This window comes from Fundulus heteroclitus, chromosome 18, assembly GCF_011125445.2.
Source record: "Fundulus heteroclitus isolate FHET01 chromosome 18, MU-UCD_Fhet_4.1, whole genome shotgun sequence".
In the NCBI taxonomy this organism is placed as follows: Eukaryota; Metazoa; Chordata; class Actinopteri; order Cyprinodontiformes; family Fundulidae; genus Fundulus; species Fundulus heteroclitus.
Genome location: NC_046378.1, coordinates 28721127 through 28748195, shown reverse-complemented (window position 1 = coordinate 28748195; position 27069 = coordinate 28721127). Strand labels below are relative to the sequence as shown.

At 38.8% G+C, this 27069-nt stretch overlaps 4 protein-coding genes across 11 annotated transcripts in view; 1 reads left to right on the top strand and 3 right to left on the bottom strand.

Moving 5' to 3' along the window:
- LOC105934518 (protein KIAA0100) overlaps positions 1 to 9658 on the bottom strand; it is a 38131-nt gene extending 28473 nt beyond the window's left edge. For 3 of the 7 annotated variants that reach the window (XM_036149496.1, XM_036149497.1, XM_036149498.1), the window contains exons 1-13: positions 8860 to 9338; positions 8635 to 8761; positions 7466 to 7515; positions 7230 to 7371; positions 7023 to 7141; positions 6020 to 6080; positions 5757 to 5943; positions 4440 to 4563; positions 4157 to 4281; positions 3989 to 4056; positions 3761 to 3897; positions 3473 to 3627; positions 1277 to 1470 (exon numbers count right to left, since the gene is read on the bottom strand). In XM_036149496.1, the coding sequence (XP_036005389.1) occupies positions 1277 to 1470; positions 3473 to 3627; positions 3761 to 3897; positions 3989 to 4056; positions 4157 to 4281; positions 4440 to 4563; positions 5757 to 5943; positions 6020 to 6080; positions 7023 to 7141; positions 7230 to 7371; positions 7466 to 7515; positions 8635 to 8761; positions 8860 to 8930 (1560 nt within the window). In that variant the 5' untranslated portion in view covers positions 8931 to 9338. Of the gene's footprint in view, positions 1 to 1276; positions 1471 to 3472; positions 3628 to 3760; positions 3898 to 3988; positions 4057 to 4156; positions 4282 to 4439; positions 4564 to 5756; positions 5944 to 6019; positions 6081 to 7022; positions 7142 to 7229; positions 7372 to 7465; positions 7516 to 8634; positions 8762 to 8859; positions 9339 to 9549 lie in introns of those variants that run through there. The other 4 variants (XM_036149500.1, XM_036149499.1, XM_036149494.1 and 1 more) reach the window with 3 other exon arrangements.
- Positions 9659 to 10872: 1214 nt separating this feature from the next.
- glod4 (glyoxalase domain containing 4) lies at positions 10873 to 14253 on the bottom strand. The gene is made up of 9 exons (XM_012874591.3): positions 14109 to 14253; positions 13863 to 13912; positions 13652 to 13772; positions 13401 to 13545; positions 11853 to 11989; positions 11680 to 11766; positions 11462 to 11575; positions 11278 to 11364; positions 10873 to 11166 (listed from the first exon to the last, which is right to left on the bottom strand). The coding sequence occupies exons 1-9, from the start codon at positions 14196 to 14198 to the stop codon at positions 11101 to 11103; spliced, it is 897 nt and encodes a 298-aa protein (XP_012730045.2). The 5' UTR covers positions 14199 to 14253; the 3' UTR covers positions 10873 to 11100.
- Positions 14254 to 16916: 2663 nt separating this feature from the next.
- On the top strand, positions 16917 to 21687 carry mrm3a (mitochondrial rRNA methyltransferase 3a). The gene is made up of 4 exons (XM_012874553.3): positions 16917 to 17330; positions 19167 to 19411; positions 19479 to 19640; positions 21023 to 21687. The coding sequence occupies exons 1-4, from the start codon at positions 16975 to 16977 to the stop codon at positions 21619 to 21621; spliced, it is 1362 nt and encodes a 453-aa protein (XP_012730007.2). The 5' UTR covers positions 16917 to 16974; the 3' UTR covers positions 21622 to 21687.
- Positions 21688 to 23200: 1513 nt separating this feature from the next.
- nxn (nucleoredoxin) overlaps positions 23201 to 27069 on the bottom strand; it is an 88852-nt gene continuing 84983 nt past the window's right edge. For both annotated transcript variants that reach the window (XM_036149572.1, XM_036149573.1), the window contains exon 8: positions 23201 to 24104. In XM_036149572.1, coding sequence (XP_036005465.1) covers positions 23922 to 24104 — 183 coding nt within the window. In that variant the 3' untranslated portion in view covers positions 23201 to 23921. The remainder of the gene's footprint in view (positions 24105 to 27069) is intronic.

Genomic DNA, 27069 nt, shown 5'->3' with positions numbered 1-27069 from the left:
CAAAGTAACGCTCCATTTTTTATTACACAAGCGTTGATTTTAAAAATTAAGTCAGTTTCAGCACATCTTTTGTAAAATCCTCTGAATGCTGCAAAGCTGCTGCTAAAGCTTTCAGAAAAAGTCAAAACTATTTAGTGAGAAGCAGGGCTGGGCGATTAATCGATTTTATCGATTAAATCGAATTCGCAACTTCTTAAGATTTAATTTTGGAAAATCTAGATTATTTTTTTTTGTCAATCAGCTCTCCTGGGCTTCCATGAACCTTTTGCACCATCTCAATCCCGAAAAGGGAAATTGTTTTGGTAATAGCATACAATGTGTGTTTAGGAAAATACCTTGTCAAAATACTCCAAAGAAAAATCCTTTTTACCCTAAGACGAGGCACTTTAATTTATTCATTTACTTATTTTTTAAGCTGATGTGAAGTTACACAAGTGAAGTGAAGCCTGTTTTCAGATGTGTAATACAACTAGCAGCAAACATTTTGTGTTTTATTTTCATTATTTACTATGGCGGGGCCTGCCATCTTGTTTTATATGCACGTTTTAAAGCTTGTAATAAGTTGCACTTTAAATTCACACTGCAAAAACGGAACTAAAAATAAGTAAAATGTTCTTAAAACCTGTGTATTTTTCTTGATTTGAGCAGGTAAATCAGATGATCCGCCAATAGAATAAGATTTTTGCACTTAAAATAGGAACAATTCATCTCCATCATCTTATTTCAAGTGCAGTATGTCTAAGTATCTTATTTTAGGGGTCAAAATACTCATCCCATTGGCAGATAATCTTATTTACCTGCTCAAATCTAGGACAAAAACACTAATTTTAAGAACATTTTACTTATTTTTAGATCCGTTTTTGCAGTGCAGGTCAACTACCAAATGAATTTATTGAAATTCAAGTACTATTTTCAAAATCATCTAAGCAATTTGCTTTCATGAAACAAAAGAGAACAAAATAGATCAAATCGGATACGGTAAAAAAATAAATAAATACATTTAGATTTATTAGAGATAAAAATAGAGATTTTATGTTTAAGCCATATTACCTAGCCCTAGTAATTTCTGTACAATTCATGTTTATAACAGTGTGTTTAATAACTTGTATCATCATGTCTTTTTACCTAAATAGTGAACGCTTAAATTGCCCCCAACAAGCAAAATAGACACAAAGACAAGGTGATGCTAAGAAACAAACTACTCTGACTACACAGACAAGCCAAAACAAGACAAGCTGCGACGAAAAGTGACTTTTTTCATGACATGTGTTCCTACCTGAAGGTTTAAGGTGTCTAGAATCAGCGCTTCGCCCCACACGTGTTTACCCGGAGGGTGAGGCGCCTGCTGGATGTGAGAGCCTTGACCCACTCGCCACCAGAAGTTGTCCAGGGACAAGGAGGCCCGCTGGTGCAGGTTCTGGGTGTCTGAGCTGTCTTTGTCAACCTTGAGGTCGAGAAGATGCTGCAACTCTATTAATACAATAAACAAATAAATACATTTTAAAAAAAGAGGATGAACGTCTATCAAACTACTATGCTGAGCTTAACATATTCAGTATTAAAAAGCACAACATTTATGTCTGGTGAAGTCAGCAGTGCTGAACGGATAATGTAGTTAGCAAGAATTTTTTTTTTTTGAAGTTGGTGCGACTCCGATCTTATCTTTGAATCTTTTTCACCTTTTGCTCACATTACAAAACACAGAATTTGGGATATTATCCAACAGAGAAACACAAGGTTGCGCATAAATAAAGTTGAAGGAAAATGATCCGTGGCTTTAAAACACATTTTTACAAAAACAGATCAGAAACGTTTGCCTTGCATTTGTACTCAGTCATTTTTTTATTACTGATATATTCCTAAACAAAACTCAGGGGAATTGATAAAATAAATAAATAGAGTCCACTTGTGTATAATTTAATGCGAGTATAAATACAGCTGTTCTGTGAAGACTTTGGGGTTTGTTTGAATACATTAATGAACAAATTACACCCTGAAGACCAAGAAACAAGAGGCAAGGAGAAAAGAGGTGTTAATTTTAAAAAAGGGTTAGGTCATAAAACTATATAGCTTGCCACCTAAATTAATCAGAGATGCAAAGAAGAGGGTCCCCGCTTACTATGGAGGAGCTGCAGAAATTCACAGTTCAGGAGGAGAATTTTTTCACAGTTAAATTATTTAGTCTTGCACCCCAATAATCTGTTCCTTATGGAAGAGTGGCATAAAGGAAGCTGTTATTGAAAGAAAGCCATTAGATGTGTTGTTTCCTGTTTGCCACAATCCATTTAGGGGACACTGCAGAAGTGACCTGGTCACAAGTTTTCTGTTCTCCATGCAAAACACATAACATGTGGTTTAAAATTAATAAACGTATAACGTTATGAGGACACCGTGCCCACAGCGACGTTGGTAGCGTCATGTAGGGTCCCTGTTCTTCAATGGTGGGGAAATAAATTTAGAGGCTGCAAAAGACTTGAGATTAAGATGTGGGCTCGCCTTCCTACATGGACTGCAACACTAAACAGTCAGAACTACAGTGAAATAGTTTAGATCAGATTATTTTATCAGAATTGCCTAGTCCAGGGGTCAACAACCTTTATAACCCGCTGGCCCACGGTCCAGCTAAACGAATTTTGTTTAGAGCCACAAAAGTTACACATCTCTTTGAAACAAAAGCTTGTTTTTATAGTATACTATAGAAAATTTGTTCCCATTTTTTTAATTAAAGATCAACAGTTATTTAACCAGCAGTATTTTTATGTTTAATACATTTTCTTCAATTGGACATTTGATTTTTATAGCAAATGCCATCAAAATTATGAAAAAGCAAGTTGTTTGCAACCTATTGACAAAAAGATACTTCATTTAGCCAGAGTAAAATATCCTATAGACCATTAGTTTCTTTCTTTCTGGAAATGTTATGCATATACTGCAGAACTAAATGCATCCTAAAGCTAGCAACTTTAAATTACCTTTACATTTAGAAACATTGACCAATTTTTTCCACATTTTTGGTCTGTGTATTTAAGATGTAAAGAGTTAGATGCAGCTCTGGAGCCACAGGTTGCAGACCGCTGGGCTAGTCATAGCCCAGACCTAAATCCAATAAAAAAATGTGTGCGAAACTTGCTGTTTACAGGGACTCTCTAGCCAACCTGGATGAGCTTCAGCTGTTTTGCAAAAAGGAATGGCCAAAAAATAAATAATCAGTCTCTGTATGAGCAAAGGTGGTAGAGACACAAAAGATTAATTCATTTTACAATTATGTTAAACTTTGTGTTGGCCTATCACATAAAATCCATGTTGAATACACAGAGGTTTGTGGGGGTTACTTTGCAAGTCACTTTACTGAAATCTGAGCTGTGGTGACGTTGTTTGTGGTTTTCCAACAGCAGCAATATACTCACTCCCTCAGTAGTGACAGTAAAAGTCATACGACAGTCATGCCCTGAGCTGCGCTTGCAAAACGTACCCGCATGAGCAGAGATGAAGCCGAGAGCAAAAGGCGTGGTGTCTCCCAGCTGCACGGATACGTTGACGTTGGACACGGAGGAGGAGATCATCACGGGAGCATCCAGGTGAGGGAGACGCCTGGGGAAGAGGGAGGCAGGAAAACAATCTAAAGGACTATGCAACACAGAAGGAGACGGCATAACAACAGAATGAATGATGCACAAATGTGGAAAAAGAACATAGAACAAAGAGTTTAACTATGATTTTCACACCGGTGGTGAATTATATTAAATGTTTGCCGACGTGCCTCTTTCTGTGGGCTTCCTTCCTGTGGACTAGACGCTGCCACGGGAAGAGATTCAACCAATGGGAGAACTCTTGGTGACGGTAGTGAATGATGCAGGTGTTGACTATGAACGATCCCGAGATGTCCATGGATGTAATCTGCTCGGGCGAAAAAAAAAAATCATTAAAACCAGAGAGACATCAGCGACACGTCCATCGAGATCGACAGACAGTCGGACTTTTCCCTCACCTGCAGGACCGTCTTCAGGGTGTTCACGCAAAGGATTCTCTGCCTGCTCTGAGAAAGGAGAAGTCCGTCTGCAATTAACAACAAACAAAAAATTGTTACTTATTGCTTTTCTTTTTTTTCCAGCGTCCAACTCCCTGCAGTGAGGCTGAAGACCAGTCATCTGCTAACCCTCGAGGAGGAGCTCCAGACTGCTGTGAGGAAAGTTCAGCTCGGGAGTGAAGCTTTTCAGGGGGTGCTGCTCGTCGTCACGTCCGTAACACATCTTCATAGACTTCAGCGTCCAGTTCAGGTGTCTGTGTAGACGGTGATTAAGTTGCAAATAAAAAGAAAAAAAAAAAAGTATTATTCATCAGAAAAAATAGATATAAATAAATCAAAGAGTTATCAGATTCTACAAAGTCATGACTATGTGTGGAGATAGCAGCCGTGCTCGTGTAAAATGCTGACTCACCGTTTCTGGCTGTGCATGGACAGAGTTACGTTTGTGTTATCGAACTCCACATTTACTTTGTGGGGGAGCAGCTGATGAAACTGTTCAACAGCCTCCGTCTGGATGAATTCAGTGTCTTCACGCTCTGAAAGGAAACAGGGATTTGCTCTATTAAAATGCAATTGTAACACAGAGTGTTTATCCAAAGCAAGTGTGAAAGCAGAAATTACACAGTAAGATCTTAAATCATGCGACACATTAACCAGATCATTTATCACATGAATGAATGCCTCCTGGCACGCTAATCTGGAGATTTATAAAACTCTCCATTATGCATATCATATCCACGCGTACAGTGGCTTATACAGTGTTAATGCTGCTTAAACTGTTTTACGTTTTGTCACCTCACAACCGCAAACTTCCATGTATTTAACTGGAACTTTGTCTGACAGACCAACATTAAGGTGTGATTTTTTGAGCAAATAAAACTGTGAAAAGAGAATCTATATTTAGTCCCCTTCACTCTGCTACCATGAATACAAGTCTTGTGCGAGAAAATGCCTTTAAAATAGTTCAAGGGAATCAATACTACTGAATTGCTGCCTCTAAAGTAAAAGGATCCTGCAAATTAAGGCCAAAGGTTTGATCGGCGCCAGCAGGATTTTCTACCATCTGCTTTTTATGATCTAGAGGATAAACCTAAATTAGTGTACATGTTATTTATTTTTACCCGCACTGTGGCTGTAAAGCTGAGCCTTTTCTGTGGGAAGTTAAGCAACATAGAAGTGCAACATTTCACTCCTAAAAAAAAAAAAAAATCATCAGAACATGTAAAATTAGCTAAATGTGTCTAATTTTCATACCATTGCAAACCTTTTGTGTCAAATATGTAATTAATATAAGCACTGGTGATGTTTTCTACCACTAAAAATGCAGAAGTCAGTCTGACCCTTTGACAACATGATCCGTGTCCTCAGCCTGGTTAAAAATATCTCAGATGATGGAAAACATCCAAGAGTTTCAGAATGAGTAAAAAACAAGATACAGCACTAGTCGCAGAGCTAGACAAACGTTTTACTTTAATAGTCCAGAATGAATGGATTTTTCAACTATTGACTGATGTCCAATGGTGGTAGATCTTTGGTTGTATCCTCCATTTGTGCACGCATTTTAAAATGTTTGTGTATTACAACATAAAAATGGCTTTTTCAGTTTAAACGTAGTTTACTCATCAACAGAAAAGAGGATAGATTTTTATAAACTGTGGTTTTAACACTAAATCACTGAACTCACTTTTATATTGAATTAAGCATTTTAGAAAAAGTCGACCTTGCTCACCAGACACAGCATTATCTTGGCTTGTCTGGGACTTGGGCGGCAGCAGGAGTTGGCTGAGGAACAAGCCCTCGTGCAGCTCCGCTATGAGCGTCCTCACATTCAGGGACAGGCAGCCTGGTCTCATGTCGGGAAGGGTCACATCCCCCGACAGCAGCAGGCTGAGGGCCAGCTCAGCCAAACATATATCCTACGACAAAAACAGCATGTCAGCGACACCCCCGCGCGCACGCGTCAGTGGCAAAAAACAGCATAGAAAAGCTCACCAACTGGCTGCTTTTGAGCACTTTGCTGCTGAGCTGCCCCACGGAGAAGTCCCACGCCAACCTGAAAGGAATTTCAGTAAACAAGTCGGACTGATTTCTTTTCTTCCCAGTAGGGCTGGGCGATATGGATTAAAAAATAAATCTCCGATTTTATCATACCAAATCCGATTAATCGATTTTTTCCTACTTTTTGTTTCATAAAAAGAAATTATTTTAAAACCTTGCTTTTTATGTCAAGTATTTCGTCAGGGAGTTGACCTGAATTCAAAGTGCAACTAAAAACAAGGTGTGAAACATGCTTGTAAAACAACATGGTAGCCGTGCCATTATAAACAATGAACATATAACAAAACATTTGCTGCTAGTGGTATTACACATTGAGCTAAGAACAGGCTTCACTGCACTTGTGAACTTAATAATAATAATAATAATAATAATAATAATAATAATAATAATAACAATAATAATAATAATAATACATTTTATTTCAAACGCCTTTCAAAACACTCAAGGTCACTGTACATGTAAAAACAATAAATGGTAAAAGCAGTCATCATAATTAAAAGAAAAACACAAATTACACAGAGGAAAGTAATATAAAATCATAATGAAAAGGCAATCTTGAACATGTGGGTTTTGAGTTTTGATTTGAACACGGGTAAAGACTCGGTACTGCAGATGACTTCAAACTAAGTAAAAAAAAAAAAAGGAAATAAGTAAATGAAGTACCTCGTATTATGGTAAAAAAAAAGTTTCCACTTAACGATATTTTGACAATACAATTGCCTAAACATATATTCAGCATCACATGCTGTTCTCTTCATGGAAACCCAATGAGTGTATTGGCAAAATAAAATCCAGTTTTTCCAAAAATGAAATCTTAAAGAATTGTAAATTCAAATTAATCGATTAAATCGATTAAATCGATTTATCGCCCAGCCCTACTTCCCAGTGTTTAGATGACAAGTAGAAAAAAAACAAAAACGGGCGGGAAAATCCTTACCTTTTATTTTGATGGTCGAGCAACAAGGTGATGCCTGTGACCGTCATGTGCCACAGAGACTCTGACAGAGCCAGGTTTAACACCATCACATTAATTGAGCTGGCGTGGAACGACAGGAGCTGTAAGCACAGGAGAAAGGTGACTAGTACAGCCAACTAGTCAGACAGGAGACTTCTTCTTCTTCTACACAACAGGAAGTCCTCATACCTGTGACAGAAAGCGAAGCGTTTTGGGGTTGTACGAACCCTTCGTCGACTTTTTCCCATGGCTGGTCTTCACCAGCGGGCCCAGGGGCACCTGAAGGTCAAACCTGACTCGGGTGTCGCCGACACACAGTGCCAGGTATCGCCTGAAAGCAAACGGTGAGCTCAGTGTGGTGCGACTATGAATTAAAGTTTGAGTATTTTTTTTCTTTATTTAGTATAAAAGATGCAAAGGTTTACGGTAAATCCTGGTTTAGAAGTCTGCTCGAAATCCATATCCTGTCAATTTCCTGACCCGAGAGAGAGTAAGTGTGGCAATCAGTATGCGAGTGATCACAAACAACATACAATAGCATGTTACTGTTGCATACGTTGGCATTTACTGCGCAGGTAAAGAAATTAGAAAACAACAGAAAAGTACATTTACTTCAGTAACTCGGTTCAAAAAGTGAAATTTTGTGACACAAAGAGCTAGATGTCTCAGGTGTTTATTTTTAATGAAAACCTAAAAATCTGAATATCATGACAGAGCAATCATTTATTCAATTTTTATTGGTGAAATAATGGCATGACCTGACATTTATCCAGCAGAGAGGGATTTACACCCGCTACAAGGAGGGTAAGTCACAACAGGTCAATGCTAAATAGGCTCTGTTTCTAAGCATAGTCATGGAAAATTGAGTGGAAGGAAAAAATGTGGTTGAAAATTACCAGGGCATTAATAGTATTGTAAAGCAAAGCCAATTGAAGAGATTTGAAGTTATTCAAAAAGTGTGGCATCCAGTGCAGGTGCTGCAACGGACAGAATCCCTAGGCCAAACCAAACCTGAAACTGAGACAATTTCAAATGTGTCGCAGCAGCCGGGACAAAAAGAAAAAGACCTGGGCTGCTGCTCGGTGGTCCAAAGTGCTCTTTTCACGAGGAAGTAGGTTTTGCATTTCATTTGGAAATCAACGACGCAGAGTCTGGAGGAAGAAGTGGAAAGGCACAGAATCCAATTCGCTTGAGAGCCAATGTGAGGTTTCCTTAGTCGGTCCACATGTTTTATCATGTTCAAACTCAGCACAGCTATCTATCAGAATCAGTGTCACTGTTTTTTTAGTAAGCCAGCCAAAGGGCCTGACCAAAAACCTAATTATACTATTATAGCAGCCTGAGCCTCCTAAACACTTGCTGGTCTCTTTAATGAATTACTGCTGGGTCGTTGCAGTACTTCATGCAAAAGAAGCCCTGATAAAGCATTGAGTTTTAATACAATTATACAACCAACAAGCTTCACTTTTTGAACGCGATTACTGAAATAAACCAACTTCTCAGTGCCATGTGAACTGAGAAGCAGCTGTATGGTGTGCATAAGACCCGCTCACAACCCAGGAGATAAATAAGTGTCATGTTTTTTCCCCCTCACCAGAGTGTGCTGGGGGTGAAACTGGATCCGGACTCCTTGGACGGAGAACAGACCCACAGACTGGATCTTCAGCTCGGCATTCAGCGCAGCCTGGAAGAACCGGACCGCCAGGGTGCGGATCAGCCACCTGAAACCAAACAGAACAAGGCGACTTTAGAACCCGCCGTGGTTCCAGCTGTCACAGAAAGGGGAGAAAAAAGAAAAAAAAGCACGGCAGGACTTCACCTGAGCAGGATCCACAGCAACACCAGCCCGAGCAGGGAAGTTAGAATGCAGCATATTAGGAGGAGAGACATTGTGTCCCACCTAAAAACATGGACAGGAGTGCGGCTGCTGCTTTATCTGCTACCAGCTGCTGTCAAAAAAGGGGGAAGACATAACCGGGTGGTTAGCTTGAAAAGTCTGCCATCTGCAATGCACAAGTCTCCGCTGTCACCGCGGGGTGCTCAGCGAAAACACATCCTCTGCATGCAATTCAATGGAGAGCAATCCACGGAGAGCTAACGCCGCTAAAGTGGTTCCGGGGAGAGGAATGCCACCTTAGCACGGAGTTCAAACTTTGTGAAGTTAGCTCACGGTGTTGGCAGCATTTAATGCTTGTAAACTATATATATATTAAAAAAAAAAAAAAAGCTTCGTTGCTAACACGGCGTGAGAGCGTTTAAGCAAACTAGCCTCTCAGGAAACGGTTAACACACTTTTGTCGCCGCGTCACCCGAAAAAAAAAAAAGAGAAGAAGAAGAAAAAAAATAGCGAATCTGCGCTAACGGGCTAGCATGCTAACGCTAACTGTAACAGAACAGCTGCGAGGTTTGAGGGGGGAAAAAAAGCACGAATTAGCTTTGTTTTTAGCGACGGCTGGAGACGTGTGCTGTCTGCGCCGGCGGGCTGGCTTTAATTAGCGTGTTTACCTACCCTGGCAGGTTAAAGCAGCGGGCTGTCCCTGCATAATGCCGCAGAGAGAGCAGTTTTAATGACAGATGATGACTTGCTGCTCAGCGCTGGTCCGCCCAGCTCTGCTCTGCTCCGCTGGCAGATCATTACACACCAAACACCAATTTTCTCTCTGAAAATATATTTTTTTACGTATTAATCCCCAACCTCTCAGTCAGATAGATTAAAAAAAAAAGTTAAATACTGAAAAGAAAAAAAAACTTTAGTACAGGGTTGCCTTTTAGAAAGCATATCAGTGCAAGACATGACAATTAATTTCAGTACAATTTAGACTGCATTGGACTCTTCTCACAGTTGTCCGGACCAGGGTGCAGTTAGACATTTGTAGATTTACAAGAGGGCCACATCAAAATGATAAATAGGTCTGGTTTAAACAAACACTGATTCATTTCACTGGGACTGTAACTGATAAGACTCTTAAAAGGTGCTGCATAACTGTGAGATGGAAGGAAAAGGTCATGCGACTAAAAGAAATAAAAAAATCAGTCAGGTGTGGTATATGTTTGGATTGAAGCCATCATTTCATTGAGCTGCATATCTGTTGAGTTTTGTTTCTTCCAGATTTGCACATCTGGACACAGCAGCTTGACTCAGGCTGGACACCAATTTCCAAGTCATGCCACATGAGTGCCCTGGACTTTGACTAGGCCATTTTAACACATGTATATGCTTTGATGTAAAACATTCCATCTAAAAAAAGTATTTTTGCAGGCTCTGACAAGTTTCCCAGTATTACCCTTTATTCAGCTCTTTCCAGCGTCCCCAGCCATCCAGAAAAAGAGCTCCCCCATAGCCTAATGCTGCCACCACCACACCACAGGTTGTGTTTTTCTTTCCTTTTGATATGCAGTTTTAGCTTTCCAACAAAGATGTTTACAAATAAACTGATAGAATTCTGTTCTATTTGACCAGAGACTCACCTTCAACATGTCTGCAGTGTCTCCCACACAGTTTGTAAAAAAAAAAAGAAAATAGTAAATGGAACTTCTAACAGGTTTCTCCTGGCCACTCTTTCACAAAGATCAGACCAGTGGGGTACATGACTACTAGGTATTGTCAAAAGATTATCCCAACTGAGCAGTGGATCTCAGCAGTTCCTCCAAAGGAACAGCTTGGCTGTTTCTCTGATTATGTCTCCTGTACCCTTTTGGTCTCCATGATGCCGAATTGTTCATTAACATGGTCTAACAATCTGCTGAGGCCCCTCACAGAACCACTGGGTTTCTACTAAAATATATATTACACACACATTGACACTGTTTAGTAATAAAAGGGACATCTGAAGACAAGCGGTTTAACTGGATTTTATTAATGGACGTCAGAGGGAAGAGGGCTAAATACAAATCCACATCCCGCCTTTCACATTTTTAATTAACAGCCTCCTTTTTCAGGAGACTAACACTGATAAAGTAGAATCGAGAGGACGTTACAAAACATCTTTCTCTACAGGCGTCTTGGTTAGAAGCTCATGAATACTATGGTCCACAGTTTTCCACGCGGGCATTCTTCGTCTCAGGCTGCAGCCTTTTGCTTATTGTGTTTGGCAAACCACTCATCACTTTTATCTTCCTCCATAGCCTAAAAAAGAAAAAAAGAAAAAAACAAGGCAGCGGCATAAAAAAGCACATTAAATAACCAACATTTAGGCTCTGCTCTGCATAAAAAGTAAAATAATGAAATAATTCCAACCTTATCAAGCAGTTCATTTCCTTTGGGATCAACAGCAGATAGCTGCCTGAAGGCCTCATCTCCCACAAAACAAATTTCATGGCCATCCTAAAAACAAAAGCCATCTTATGCTTATTATTTTCACCTTGATTTATTGGTAAATGACTACATTATTATTATTTCAATAAAAAAAAAAAACACTTACAGGGTCAGCTAAAATAACCACTTCTACTGTGGCTTTCCCAGGAGTGTCCAAGCTGACCAATGGGGTGAGAATTTTTTGGCTTTCCTTTTTCATCAAGGCTTCGATATCGGGCAGCTACGGAAAACAAACGTTTACGCTGACAGAAACTCTTCAAAAAAGAACAAATTCGGAGATTTTTTTATTTTTTTCCAAAAAATAAAAAAAAATAAAAAGCTTACCTGCTCTCGTGGACATGCAAATGCTATTCTCCCAAATGCTGTTCCATGATCGACCTTCCCACTGACATCGCGAAGCTCCAGTTTGCACTACACAAACACAAACAATACAAACACAAGCAGCGTTACAGGATACTACACTGTACATCCCTTGATTAGTCGTCTCTTTAACTCACTTGAGAGTCAGAAAATCCCAACAGCACTGTGTTTTTCTCGTCACACTTGCCAATCACTTTCATCCCCAACAGCGTAGCCCAGTAGTGAGTTGATCTCTGGAGGTCTGACACGCCAAGGGAAACCTTCTGCACTGGGTCTGCAGACCAACGATCAATAATTAAAGATCTTTGACAAAAGAGAGGCCGCGGTTGTGATGCTAGAACAACACCACTTGCATAATTTGTGCATTATTTATGTGACGTCTCCTCTTTATAGGAACTGGAGAACATAAAGTGGTTGTTATGCAACAGATTCATATTTTCACTTTTGACGTACAAGGCTCTTGTGCAATGCCCTGTCGGGATTTTGTACATTCTCCAAACTCAAATATCCGGATTTGACCAGTATTTTCGAGACAAACGTTGTCGCCTTAGTATTTAACGTGACGTTGAGGACCTTTAGCTTTTTAGTGGTCAGGCTTTGTATGTGGAACCCTCAGAAACTACAGAGTGTAAAGAAGAGGATGGATGGAAAATACAGACACAGGGCTGCACAGTGGGGCAGTGGGTTGCACTGTCGCCATGCAGCAAGAAGGTCCTAGGTTCAAGTCCTACCCTTGCCCTGGGTCTTTCTGCATGGAGTTTGCATGTTCTGCCTGTGCATGAATAGTTGTTTATATCTGTGTTGCTCTGCGACAGACTAGTGACCTGTCCAGGGTGTACCCCGCCTCTCGCCCATTGACAGCTGGAGATAGGCACCAGCACCCCTCCCCACCCCACCCCACAAGGGATAGACGTGTAAGAAGATGGATGCATGGAAGGATGGATAAACTGAGAGCATACGACTTTTAAAGAACGGGATAGTGAATAAACCCTTGAAAAACAAATACCTTTCCAAGCACTCTTACACACACTTAAAACAAATCCCAAACTTTCCCGAGCTACACGGTAGCAAATGTATGTAGATTATCATTAGCATTTATTTGAAGACAACTGACAATCATTTATTTGAATACATTGTTGGTTAATAGGAAGATACTTTAAGTGCAATTAGAGGGAGAAGGGGTATGAAAAATAAGTCTTACTTCTTCATACCCCTTTTCAGACAACTTTCTTTAATCATTATTCAATGTCAGAAATCAGGGTAAACATACCTGATATATTTTATTTAGGGGAAATTTTTGTTTATCTAACTTCTATTTATGTTTAAATGATTTAATTGAACTGGAACATAAAATTTAATTGAATGTTTATCAATTACTTTTTTATGTAGTACTTGGTCGAAGAATTTCTTAAATTGATTATTTTTTATTATTATTTGGTAATTTCTGAAATTGATTTATTTAATATTTGTCAAATGTGTGTTAAATTTGTTAATTGTCTGAAATAAATTCATTTCATTCATTCATTCAAAAACGACAACTGTCAATCATGATTATTCAGATGCCTCTGCGATATGATTTGGTTTGACACTCTTCTTTAAAAATAAAAAATAAATAAAAAAAAGTGTCATGTTAGAGTGCTGGAGAGACCACAACAGGGTGTCGTTTCAAAACAGCAGACGTTCACCGTGAGGAGGTTGCTCTTTGTCCACGATGTAGAAAGGATATCCTCCTGGAGCCTGGGTTAAATAAAGAGCTTCCTCCACCTGGGTCAGGGGCCATCCGAGGCGTTTGGCATTGCTCACTGCTTGGCTGGACTGCAGGGTGAGTCCCTGACAGGGAAACAAAGGCGAACATCTCTCTTTACTCCTGCTGCACAGCACAACACAACACAGAATATCCTCTATGACCTGCATGCCCAAATCCACCTTCACCCACCAAGAAGTCGTTGCCCAGCTGATACTCGCCAACGCCGTAGTTGTACGTGAGCTCGGCTACAAAGTGCTCATCCTCTGGACCAAAGCCGACCATTGTCTTGCTCCATTTTCCGTCGTAGGGGCTGAAGAGGTGCAGAATAAAGAGGAAAGCTTAGTTGGCCCTCTGTGGGTTCAAAGTGCACATGCAAAGAGTGAGCTCTGTTATCATCTACCCATTGCAAGTTGCTTTGCAGCCTTCCTCAAACTCTTCGTGTCGTAAAACCTGGAAGGACATTGAAGGAATGAAAGCACAATAGAAGAGGATCCATAAAAAAAAAAGAAACAGCAGCAGTTTCAGATCCTCAACAGCTGAGAAACGGATGTGCAACATAGTCATCATCTTCTGCAGCTGCTGGAATATAACACTGAACATCTGCCGTCAAGCCTTGATGCCTTCCGAACCGGTCCGGATCTACTACCTTCATGCCCAGGACGTCCCGATAAAACGTGGCTGTTTTAGCGCGGTCGCCGACTTTGAAAACAAAATGTAAAGCTCGTCTCAGAGACATGTTCGCTGATCCTCACGCAGAGCTCGATTGAGCGTCCTGAATGATCGATTTCTCCGTCGTCGAACGCCGAACGGAAATGTTGCGTTCTGGTTACCTCGGACGTTTCACTTACGGCGTGCAATACAAGCTACAACATATTTAAGGGTATTTAAACAAAGAATGTAACAGATATATTTATTAGGATTGTTTATTAGGATCAAGTATAATCTCTGATTTAGCACAGAAGCAACAAAAGGTGGTATATTTAAATGGTTGTTGCCTAATTTAATGAGACAAACAATGTGAAGTACAAATGATTAATTAATGGTTTATTAGAATATTCACAGTATCGCCAATATATTACCCAATATCACTAGCAGGTGTTATCATCGTTTGAACTACATAAGATCATATGCAGTCATTTAAATTAGCGCCATTTGGCCATCTTGTGCACTGTGGAGCATGTCCATGTCAGACGCGCCCTGAGCAAACAGCCTTCAGCCATATTCAAAAACAGTAAAGTATGCAGAATATAAAATGCTCGTTTCCACAAACGCAGCAACGAAGAAAGTGCAAATCAACAAAGAGCACTCATGGCAACTTTATTTGTATAGCACATTTTAATACAAACACAACGCAATGTACGCTACATGATTAAAACATGGGTGAGTGTCCAAACTTTTCATCATGTGGGCCAAAACTGTTGAGTCAAAAGGACTCGAGGACCAAAGAATGCAATAATAACAGTAAAAAAATAAACACAACAAAATAGAAATATATGTTGTTCTGGATGTCTAAATCATTGTAGACCTAAAGCTTTAAAATGGTTTAGCACATTTCCCTTATTAAAAGATGGTCCTCCAGTTTGCAAATTTGTTTGGGCTCCATTGAAAAAATTGATGTACAAATGTTATTTTCTATTTTCAGAAAGGATTTCAGCCAGGCTTTCTTTGAAACGGCTCATGGTATTAAGTTAATTTAAATAAATGAATTGGAAGCAGATTCTGGTGCACCGAAGTCTGCATTTAAGTAAACATTACAAGGGAAATTAAAGAGAATGTAAAAAGTGTGGTTATTAAAAGAGGAATGCTTGATGTTATAGCTAACATTTTCAATTGTAAGAAGATTTGAACTTGTCTGTAATAACTTTTCCTTAAATAAAATAGAAGTTTCCGCCTGCATCAACCACCTGTGCTGGTGGGCTAAATTATTCTTGAATTGCAGTTGGAGGCTACACAAAATCAGTTCAGGGCCCGCAAATGGCCACCTGTGCCACACTTTGGACACCCCCGCCCTAGACAAACAGCCGCAACGCCCATGTGAGGAAAACCCCATCTGACTATTACTACTCAAAATGTTGGTAGCCTACTACTGTCAGTAACAACAAATGTAACAGTTTACAGAAAAGGAGTATATTCTGATCTTATAGTAAACACACCTCAGTTACAATCACTGGTTTTCCTGACGTAGTAGGCTTCTACACAATATTTTACAGCTTTGTTTTACCTTCATGTTGCAACTAAGTCATACACAAAATCATCTATTAAAATAACTCCAAAATTATGTTTTTTTTTTTGTTTCTTTGTGTGTTTCATGGTACTACATCACCTGTTTCATTAAACACCCCTTAAACAACTTCCTTTACAATTTCCTACTGGTCTTACTGTTGTATGAATGGGTTCTATTAAATTATCAAATAATAGTAATAATAATAATAATAATAATAAAAAATCTGATCAAAATTACAGTCTGGTTTATATTAGTCATTTTGTTAAATCCTGCAGCATGAAATCAAATTATCCAAAACATTGCAATAAAATCTATTGATCTACACTTCAGTTTACGCAAATTTAAAACTCTGGATGGGTCTTTGGATAAGCAAGTGTTATTATAGCAACTTTCTTTTCCTAATAATGAATAGGTTAATGTTTTTGTATTTGTGTCGCTTCTGAATTATCATTGGCTAGCCACTGGAACATAAAGATGAGTAATTGAATAAAAAGAGCTAAACTTTTTAATTACAGATGCCACGGGAAAATAATATTATATTATTTTATTATTATATATTATTATTATTATTTTATTATATTTTATTATTATAATATTATAATATTATTAAAATGATATTATAGCCAATACATGTGTTTTCAGATTGCTTTTAAGAAAGAATGTTTTATTTTTGTTTAGCTTTAGCTTCACTATGTTGAAATATTTAAAAAAAGAGTAGTACAGAACTGTGGCACATGTTCTAGCCAGAGTTTATTTTAATTAAACCAGTTTACAACAGTAGAAGAACCTGAAAAAAATTATCATGGACGTAATTTATAAAATGTTACATGAGACCTTGTAGACATCTATCATGAAAAAAACAAAACAAAAAATACAAACAGCTTCTGAGTAGTACTCAAATACACCATGAGGTTACGTCTGTGGCAGAACATCTGGAGTTTAGCCACTGCTTCAATAAACAAATAAAGCTGATTGATTATGGGCATAATAATTAAATAGCTACCCATTATGAATAATTAAATATAAAAAGGGAGTACATTTAAAAGTCATTTTGGACGTGTAGTTACAAATTTCCCGTGCTTTATTTTATTTAATTTCTTCCTACATTTTATTCCAACTGCTTTTACTCTGTTTTTATTTTCCCATATTTTAATCATGTAAAGCCCTTTGCATTGTCCATGTACTGAAATGTGCTTTACCTGTGTGCGGGTAACCTACGGTAGGTGGCGGCGTGTAACTTTCTTGTCGTAACGTCACGTTTCTACGGAGACGAGAAGAAGAAAAAGACATGGCCGCGCTCATGAGGGGCGTGATGCGTCTTTTCCCCACAGAAAGAAACGCTTTTCTTTCCACCAGCGGCGACATTATCGTTGAATCGAGGCGCTTTGTTCGCGGCCTGCGGAGGAAACCGGTCAGGGTGCTGTTTCCTGAGGACGACGCGGGTAAAGCTGTAAAGCCGCCGCCGCATCCGCAGTCTGGTCCCCATGCAGCGGAGCAGACGGTGGCAAGAAGAGGGCATCCTGACAGGAGTGACCCCGTTAACACCAGGACTGAGCCTGCAAAGCAGCCGCATGTTACCGTGTCAAAGGATCACATAGACGGGCTGCGCTATGAGCGGGCTTTCCCTGGAGATAAGAGATTATCGTGAGTTAAACATGGTGCGGAAAGTTGTGTCAAGACATCTGATGTCCAACATCTCTATTTGTCTGTGTTAAGAGATTGTTGCGTAATTCAATAATGATATATATCGATCGATAGACGTATATCGATGATAGAAAAAAAGGGTCAATAAAGAGTTGGATAGACTAAAAGTTTTCCTTCCTTATGCATTTTAGCCATGTTGGTTAACGTTACAGTCGTTACATCCTCCCAACCAATCACAAACGCAGACCCGGGGACCAAGCTCCGCCCCCTTCAAAGGGTTCATTGAGCACGGGCTCTTTTTTTAAAAAAAGCTGTATTTTTGGTAAAAAGTTGGTTGAATAAAGGGCTGAGTTCGAATGCAGTGTTTGTGTGTTTACACAAATCGCCGCTGCATCTTTATCCCAAAACTTGCTGCAATTAACTGTGATTTTTTTTCAAGCTGTATGCCAACGAAATTTCGTTCTGTACGCACCTTGTGCATACAAAATGACAATAAAGTTGTCTAAGTGTCTACCGTATCTAAAAACAAGTCGCTAAGCAAACACATAAAATGGCCAGGGCCGCACTTAAAATATGTTTTGAATTTGTTAACAATTATCGATCAAGCAATATTTCTATTTTATCGATACGCTTTTTTTCTATGTCGTCCAGCCCCAACAAAACAGTGTTTCCACGCTGCTTGCACTCTTTGAAGTTATTCTATATAATAACTCACATTTATTAACTCTTTTCACATTTTGCTTAAATTAGGATTACAAAAAATGTGCATTCAGTGAAACGACGTAAGATAGTCTAACATAAACTAGTGAATACCTGTAAACTGGATGGAAAAATTATACGTGGTTCCATTAACTTCCCCATCCGTCATAAAGTGTGGCATCGCCACAGCACGACTCCTTTTTTCTTCATTGAGAAAGTGTGTTCAAGGTGATGTGGCGTATTCGTTCTCTTCAACCAAATGGCGTTTTAGATGTCCGCTTATCTCCGGCGGTCATTTGGCAAGAGGCGGGGTACACCCTGGACAGGTCGCCGGTCCATCACAGAGCAGCAGAGACAAACATACCTACGGACAACGTGCAGTTTTAGACTGTGGGAGGAACTCGGAGTACCCAGAGAGAACCCATGGATGCAGGGGGAGGACAAGAAAACGCCATGCACCAAGCGCCTCCCTGGCTCTGATCGGAAGCTGAAACTGCAGCTAACTCAAAGTGCAGCCACATTTTAACCCCACTTCACAATTTACACGACTTTGTGTTGGTCTTTCACATAAAATCCCCTCTACAGCACATTGCAGGCATGGTGGTAATGCACAATATGTGATTAAAGGTTAAGGGCCACGAGTAATTTTGAAGGGTACTGTTTGATTTATTTTTTTTATGAAATCACAGTGGAAAAACAGTTTATCCTAAAATTTAGGGGAAAAATGTCTTTCTGTAAATTACATCTTGATTTATTGACATTTATGGATCTAATCAGACATTAACGCACGTCTTTTCCTTTTCAGATGTAAATAGCTTTAAGGAAGACTTCACATCTATAAATAAAATACGACCTCAGGGACTAGAGCTTATGCAGTTAAACAGAGGGACTGTAAGCAATCAGCCTGTTTACTCATGTCTCTAAATTTATTCTAAAATTTGGACTTATTTTTAACACTGTTTGGTAAATTACTATAAAAATGATGCAATGCTAAATTATGTTAGCTCTCGTCCGCGGTTTGATTTAGATCAAGCAGGGCAGATGTTAATACGGTCCATATGATGTATTTTGTGGTTCAGAACATATTCCGATTGTAAATGGAGAGACTCTGCTAAGCCAGATGCTTTTGTGCTGCAGGAGGCTGGTCAGCGTTGCTCGGTCCAGGACGTTTCGGGAGCACCAGGGTAAAATCCTCCTGGAGGGCAAGCGTTTGATTTGCGACGCCCTGGAGGTTGGCGCCCGCCCACACACGGTGTTCTTCAGCGCGCTGGATCGGCTCCGAGAGCTGCCACTGGACAAGCTGAGGGGCGCGGCGATCGTCAAAGTCAAGTTTGAGGACATCAAGATCTGGTCTGACGTCGTGGCCCCGCAAGGCGTGATCGGTAAGGATCGAATGTTTAGCTATGACGCACGGACGGATCGAAGTGTTTGACCTCTGTTCTCCTGCAGCTATATTTGCCCGGCCTGATCCTTCGCGCCTCAACTTCTCACAAAGAGGTCAGTCCGTGCCGATGTCCCTGATATGTGACAATGTCCGCGACCCTGGTAACCTTGGGACCATGCTGCGGTGTGCTGCTGCCGCCGGCTGCCGCGATGTCCTTCTTACCAAAGGTAACCGTTGGTTTGAAGGTGCAGAATGCACTTGTTACTTTGATTCTTACTTTAGTTTTTAAAATGTAAACAAAGATTATCTTGGAAGTTATGGAAATTTTTTTTTTTTTTTTTTTTTTTTTTTTGAGGGGTCATCTTACAATATTAAACCCACAAAGACCACAGGCTCTATACAGCTCTTAGCAAATGGATAGAAAAAAAAGTGAGGAAGTCTAGAAACGGTGCATGGCAAAAATATTTATGTATGCACACTGCAAAAAGGGAACTAGAAGTCAGTGTATTTTTCCTTGATTAGAGCAGCTAAATCGGACTATATAGATAGATAGCTTTATTGTCATTTTGTATGCACAAAGTGCGTACAGAACGAAATTTCGTTCTAGAAATCACTCTAAAAATCACAGTAGATTGCACTAATTTTCAGGATATTTGCCAATGGAATAAGATTTTTGCACTTAAAATAGGGAACAGTTAATCTCCATCTTATTTCAAGTGCAGGTTATCTATCATCTTATTTCAGGTATCTATATATAGATATCTATATATAGATATATATATATCTATATATATCTATATATATCTATATATATCTATATATATATATATAGATATATATATAGATATAGATATAGATATAGATATAGATATATAGATATATATATAGATATATATATATATATAGATATAGATAAATAGATATAGATAGATATATAGATATATATATATAGATATATATATAGATATATATAGATATATATATAGATATATATAGATATATATAGATATAGATATATATAGATATAGATAGATATAGATATATATAGATATAGATATATATATATATATAGATATATATAGATATATATATATATATAGATATATATATATATATATAGATATATATATAGATATATATATATATATAGATATAGATAAATAGATATAGATAGATATATATATATATATATAGATATATATATAGATATATATAGATATATATATAGATATATATAGATATATAGGGGTAAAATACTCATTCCATTGGCAAATAGTCCTATTTAGCTCCTCAAATCAAGGAAAAATACAAATTTCAAGATATTTTTACTTGCATTTAGTTCCCTTTTTGCAGTGCATGAAGGTCCAATATATGCAATAAATGGTTTTGTGCAGGTTTTAAAGACTGACATAGAAAGGAAAGTCTGACAATCATAGATAGGCGTATGGAGGGATAAACAGGTAAAGGACAAATGGTTTTATACATGTTATCACTTTTGGGATAGAAAATAAAATCTGAAAATACAGATATTGTTCTGTAATTATTTTTCATAATTATTACATTGATTTTGTCTTTAGTAACCCCAAGTGTTTTGTTAATGTATCAACAGGTTGCGTTGATGCCTGGGAGCCTAAAGTCCTGCGTGCCGCCATGGGCGCCCATTTCCGGCTCCCCGTCCACTCCAATCTGGACTGGGAGGAGATCGGAAACCATTTCCCTCAGCCGGTGACCGTGCACGTGGCTGACAATTCCCACCATGGTCACCACCTAAGAAGAGATGCAGAGGACGATGGGACTCACAAGCTCTCCAAACCGGGAGATTACGGCTGGGTCAGTTCATCAGCCACCAGGAAGAAGACGGAGCATGCAGAATACGACTCGGACTCGGACTCGGATTCTGACTCGGAGGATGAGGGTCTTTCCCTCCCCAGGGTGGAAACCAAACTGTACCACGAGAACTGGGCTCAGAGTCCCTCTGCTCTTGTGATAGGCGGAGAGACACACGGTCTGAGCATGCAGGCGGTCCAGTTAGCAGAGAAAACCCACGGTCACAGACTCTTTATTCCCGTCGTTCCAGGTGTGGACAGTTTGAATTCAGCCATGGCTGCCAGTATCATTTTGTTTGAGGGTAGGAGGCAGCTGGTGAAGCTTCAGCAGACCACTGGGAAAAAGAGACCGGCCAAGGCCGATCGTTCAGGGTCAAACTGAATGTGTATACTGTTTATACTGTATAATTAAAGGTCCTGTCTGCAATAAAAGCCCAAATTTCAACCAAAATGTACAAAATGTTCATTAAATGTCAACTTTTAAATGTATATTATAGTAGTTTTAATTTAGAGCCAAGTTTGGGCAATTATTAGGATTTTTTAGGCATGTTAAAAAGAAAAGTGCTAGGTTTTGTGTTTTGGTTGTCCTTTTAAAAAAACAAAAAAAACCTAAGCAATACATTTAGGAGAGTTTTTCTGTCCCCCAAAACCAGCTTTTAAACCAACGAGATCCTGAGTACATTTCACTAATAACACGGTAAAGTGAATTTAATTTGGTAATTCAATTTAAAAAAGGAAATCTCTTAGATTTACGACAAAGTAAAATAATTTAAGGATCTTTGTTAATGTTGATTATGGCACGGAGGAGATCAGCCTGTGGTTCTGCTAAAGGAAGCCTTCTTTGTTTGCCGCTTCAAGGCACAACAGTACCAATGTCATTAAACCAGGTGATGGTTCTTTGGGCAGTGTGGGCGGGTCTCCAAGTCCTGCTGTTGCACAGCTGGAGAGCTCCTTCAGTGACACACTACTGGATCTTCGGCACGCAAAGGATTGTCATTGTCAAATCCTTCCTCTCAGCAGCCGTTGGCTTTATAACCATCACTGCTCCCATCCCTTGTTTTTGCATTTTTTATTTATTTTTTTGTGTATACATATACATGTCTTGCACACTTCTTAAAAAACTAAAAATAAATCACCCTCAGTTGCACACTTCTTTAATTTCTCATGTGCTAGTTATAATAAATCATTTTTTCTTATGTTGTAAGTTTGCTCTTTGCAGCTATTAAACCTACATTTTCTCGCTGTTAAATGACGGACTTCTAATTCCATAAAAGATGACTGGGTAGCATCAACTGCTTCTGGAAGATCATCGCTGATGTTTTCTCGGCATCCTGCAACAGACACCTGCATGGTCCGGACCAACAAACTGTCAAAGCTCCCGCTTTTACACAAAAACCGTCGATTAATTGATGATCAATTAACATAATTTGTCTACTGGAACATTGCTACGACCAAGCATTTTCTATTTCCATTTAGGTTGTAATTAATGATAAATGTTCAAAACATTTGTGCTCTTTTTCACTTCATGTTAGATTTAAATCACTTTAAAACTGTTTGAACACTGCAAAAACTGAACTTAAAATAAGTATAATGTTCTTAAAATTAGTGTATTTTTCCTTGATTTGAGCAGGTAAATAAGATGATCTGCCAATAGAATAGGATTTTTTCACTTAAAATAGGAACAATTCTCTTATTTCAAAGTCTTATTTCAAGTGCAGGATATCTAGTTATGTTATTTTAGGGGTAAAAATACTAATTCCATTGGCAGATAATCTTATTTACCTGCTCAAATCTAGGACAAAAACACTAATTTTAAGAGAAGTTTTACTTATTTTTAGATCCGTTTTTGCAGTGAATTATCTAGGGTTGTACATGTGTGTATATAATGAGATTAACCTGGACTTAAGCCAAAGTAACTGGTGTGCATCTTCCAAAAGTTAATAAAACTTAGAACAAAGCTGTGTGCTTGCCAGTGAGTTTTTAATGTGTTAAGAGAGGTCATGACTGAAGTAACAGAGTATAAGAGTTTATACATTCGACGCTTCTCCAAAATGCCATTTTATTTTATTTTTTTACGTGGCCTCAGAAACATCCTGTCCTTTTTCATTCGGGGACCTTCACAGAAAATCCTCAAAACGACTTTGAGACTAAAGCACCACTAACAACTGGCGACACACTCCGCCCCACATGAGTCTAAGTCATCCGGCATCCGTCGTGGTTTTAATTTAAATAGGTTTACAGCTACATCCAAGTGACCCTCTGCTATAACAGGCGAGTTACTGCATTTCGTTCTTCCTCAGCGTCATTCAGGGGGAACATAAAGCAACACGGATCTTGCAGTGAAAACAGAAAGCAAAACGTCAGCTTTAATAAGTAGGTCCTCTGGGTGATCCCCAGGTTGTCTCTACATCTCAGAAATGCTATTGTGTGTGTATAAAAAAAAAAAAAGACAAGAAAAAAACAATCTCCTCATATATTACTGTATGGACTATGCAAGGCACCACGGGAGAAAGAGAGGACTCCATGAATAGAGGAAAATGGTCTTAAAAAAAATTGTTAAAATGCAAGGAGACATTTTTATATCCAACAGTCAGGAGGGGAAGGTGAATGAGAGGGGTGTGTGAACAGATCTGGGTTGGGTGACAGTCTTATTTCAGTCCATTTCCAGCTCGAAGCCTCTCTTCAGATGGGTTCCGGTTTGAGCTTTTCGGCCAGGAACTCGTTAACAAATTGCTCCACGACGGCCGGCGTGATCTCTTCCACGTCGCGGACGTACTTGGCGCGAGCCGACATGTCCAGGATGGTGAGCAGGGGGGCGGCCTCGGGGAGGTTGGTGTAGTCCCGCAGCGAGTCGCTCATGTCGTCCTGCAGAGGAGGAGAGGACGGTGTTACATCATGTTAGCGAGTTGGACTCCTTGCATGAAGATTGCATGAAGTAGTTGGCTTGGAAAACGTTTTACTTTTCTGAAATTTCTATTAGACAGCAGATTCTGGTTAATTTAGAACCTGGTTGATTGAGGGTATACTTTCCTTTTTCCCCTTAACATAGAATAAGAATGCATAACGAGAAAACCATAACTTATTCAGGACTTAAAATTTCTTACCTCACTGCAAAAGGAACTAAAAATAAGTAAAATTTTCTTGAAATTTGTGTTTTTTCCTTGATTTGAGCAGCTAAATTAGCCAATGGAATAAGAGCTTTGCACTTAAAATAAGAACATTTCATCTCCATCATCTTATTTCAAGTGCATGATATCTAATTATCTAATTTTAGGGGTAGAAATACTCATTCCACTGGCAAATAGTCTTATTCAGTTGCTCAAATCAAGGGAAAATATACAAATTTTAAGAAAATTTTACTTACTTTTAGGTTCATTTTTGCAGTGAACTCGACTCCCTTAAACTACAATCTGGTTTGGGAATTCAGACAACATGCTAGACTCACTCTAAAATGCTAAAAAACAAAAACTCACTCGGCCTCCTGGAATTGGATTATGTTGAAAAAAAGGAGTTGAATTATGGCTCAATCTGAGTATTTTACTGTTTATGTCTCTTAAAGTACATCTTCACGCCTTTAATGAAAAGGAACGTTTTCTTGGACTAATCTCATCAGATATCCTCATAAAACTTGTGAACTGCCTGACGCCAGCTTTATTACTGCACACTCCTTGGAAGAGAATGTGAAACTTCCCCGCGTCTTGCTTCAGGCGTCCTGTCCACTGAGACCTCAGAGTTTCTGCTTACTAGTCAAACATCCACATGCGTTGAAGGACCAAGAGGAACCAAAAGTAGGTCCTGCATTATAGTCTTTTTTTTCCCCTCCTTAGGATCGCCTCAATTTAAACTTTTTTGTCAAAGCAGAACATCTAAAGAGACAGTGGGAAAAAAAAAAACATCGACAATGTTGAAAATATAAAAGTCACGAGACACCAAGACACGTCCCAACATACAATATCCTAAACATCTCACGGATTACCATTCACACTGCAAAAAGGGAACTAAAAGTAAGTAAAAATTTTCTTGAAATTAGTATATTTTTCCTTGATTTGAACAGCTAAATAAGACTATTTGCCAATTGAATGAGAATGTCTACCCCTAAAATAAGATAATTAGATATCCTGCACTTAAAATAATAACAATTCATCTCCATCATCTTATTTCAAGTGCAACAATCTTATTCCATTGGCAAATAGTCTGATTTACCAGCTCAAATCAATGAGAAATACATTAATTTCAAGAGGATTTTTACCTACTTTTACCTATTTTTACCTCCCTTTTGCAGTGCAGTTCAACATGTGAAAATGCAGGTCCACCTACACTGACAAGACGGGCAAGAAAAGCAATAATTTGAGAAGAGGCCCATGTTAACTCTGGAGGAACTGCAGGTGCGCCAATGCTTTAACAGCATAACGATAAATCACGCGCTCCATAAACCTGCCCTGTATGGCACAGTGTCAAGAATACATTTTAAATATCTTATTTTTCTGTTTTAGCTTGTCTGTGTTTTACTCGTCTAATTTAATGTTACTGTTATTTGCAGTTGCACGTACAGCACTTTGATGACCTTTGTTATTATAAAGTGCTTTAGAAATAGAAAGGTGGTATGGTAAGAATAAAGCCATTGTTGAAAGACGGTGGAAGGAAGTCCCATTTACCGTTTCCTACAAGACATTTTGTAAAGGACACAGCGAACATGTGGAAAAAGGTGCTTTGGTCATATGAGAACACGTTATCCAACATTCAAAAGGCCTTGTGCAGTAGAAAAGTAACACTGAACATCAGTCTAAACAAATATCGTGGCAACACCATTATGGGGATGCTTTTCAACAACAGGAACGGAGAAGCTATTCAGAGTTGGTGGAAAGATGGCGCAAATACGAGGAAAAGAAAACCTACAGGAGGCTGCCAGAGAGTTGAGTAACAGGTGGAGGTTTATTTTCCAACAGGATGTCGACACTAAACACACGGGCAGAGCTACAATGACACAGTTTGGATCAAAGAATTCCTTTATTGTCCCGCAGTGGGGGAATCCGGGTGTGACAGTGGCGACACACGGACAGTTACACACAATTATAGCAATGAGGACAAAAAAAAAAAAAAAAGAGCAAACCGGTCTGTTCCAAAGTTAGCTTCAAAGAAACACCAAGATATGGTTAAATGCCAGAGTAAATATTGAACAAAGGGAAAAACTATTTGACAGTGGAAAAAACTTCAGCCTATCTATATAACACGCAAAAATAGAAAATGCCATATTTACATAATGTATGATAATACAGTATGTAATAGGCATATTACATTGCAGCAACATCCCAGCTAAGGCATCTGCAAGTTACCTTAGTATTTGGAAATGGTGTAAACAATTAGTGGTTGGATCACAACCAGTGAAACGTTTACTATAATGTAAGCAGTTATTATGGCTGTTGGGGAGCAGCCAAGAATATAAAGTCTGACTGCAGATCATCAAAGCACATTCATGTGTTAAAATGGCCCAGTCAAAGTCCGCACCAACCTGAAAATTGCACCATTTTCCCATCCAATATGGCTGCCATTGAGTCATTTTTGCAAAGAGGAACAACCAACAAGTTTAGTCTCTAGATGTACAAGCAGGTGGAGACACCCCCCCCCCCCAAAAAAAAAAAAAAAAAAACACCTACAGCTTTAACTGCAGGTGTCTTTGTTTAAAAAAAATTAAAAAGGTTAATTTTACAGATTTGCACTAATTTGTTTGGTGTAGCGCATAAATTCCAATAAAGCTCAGTGGAGCTACTGTTTGTAAAACGACAAAATAAGGAAACGTTTTAGGGGTATGATGTGGAAATTGTATTCAATG

Bases quoted from the DNA above. Each gene is read 5' to 3' on its own strand.
- mrm3a (XM_012874553.3), top strand. From the start codon at position 16,975: ATGGCCGCGCTCATGAGGGGCGTGATGCGTCTTTTCCCCACAGAAAGA. The intron at 17,331-19,166 runs GTGAGTTAAACA...TTTGTGCTGCAG, and splicing joins CCTGGAGATAAGAGATTATC to GAGGCTGGTCAGCGTTGCTC. The intron at 19,412-19,478 runs GTAAGGATCGAA...GTTCTCCTGCAG, and splicing joins GGCCCCGCAAGGCGTGATCG to CTATATTTGCCCGGCCTGAT.
- glod4 (XM_012874591.3), bottom strand. From the start codon at position 14,198: ATGTCTCTGAGACGAGCTTTACATTTTGTTTTCAAAGTCGGCGACCGC. The intron at 11,365-11,461 runs GTAAGTGTTTTT...TTTTGTTTTTAG, and splicing joins TGGTTATTTTAGCTGACCCT to GATGGCCATGAAATTTGTTT. The intron at 11,167-11,277 runs GTTGGAATTATT...TTTCTTTTTTAG, and splicing joins GAAATGAACTGCTTGATAAG to GCTATGGAGGAAGATAAAAG.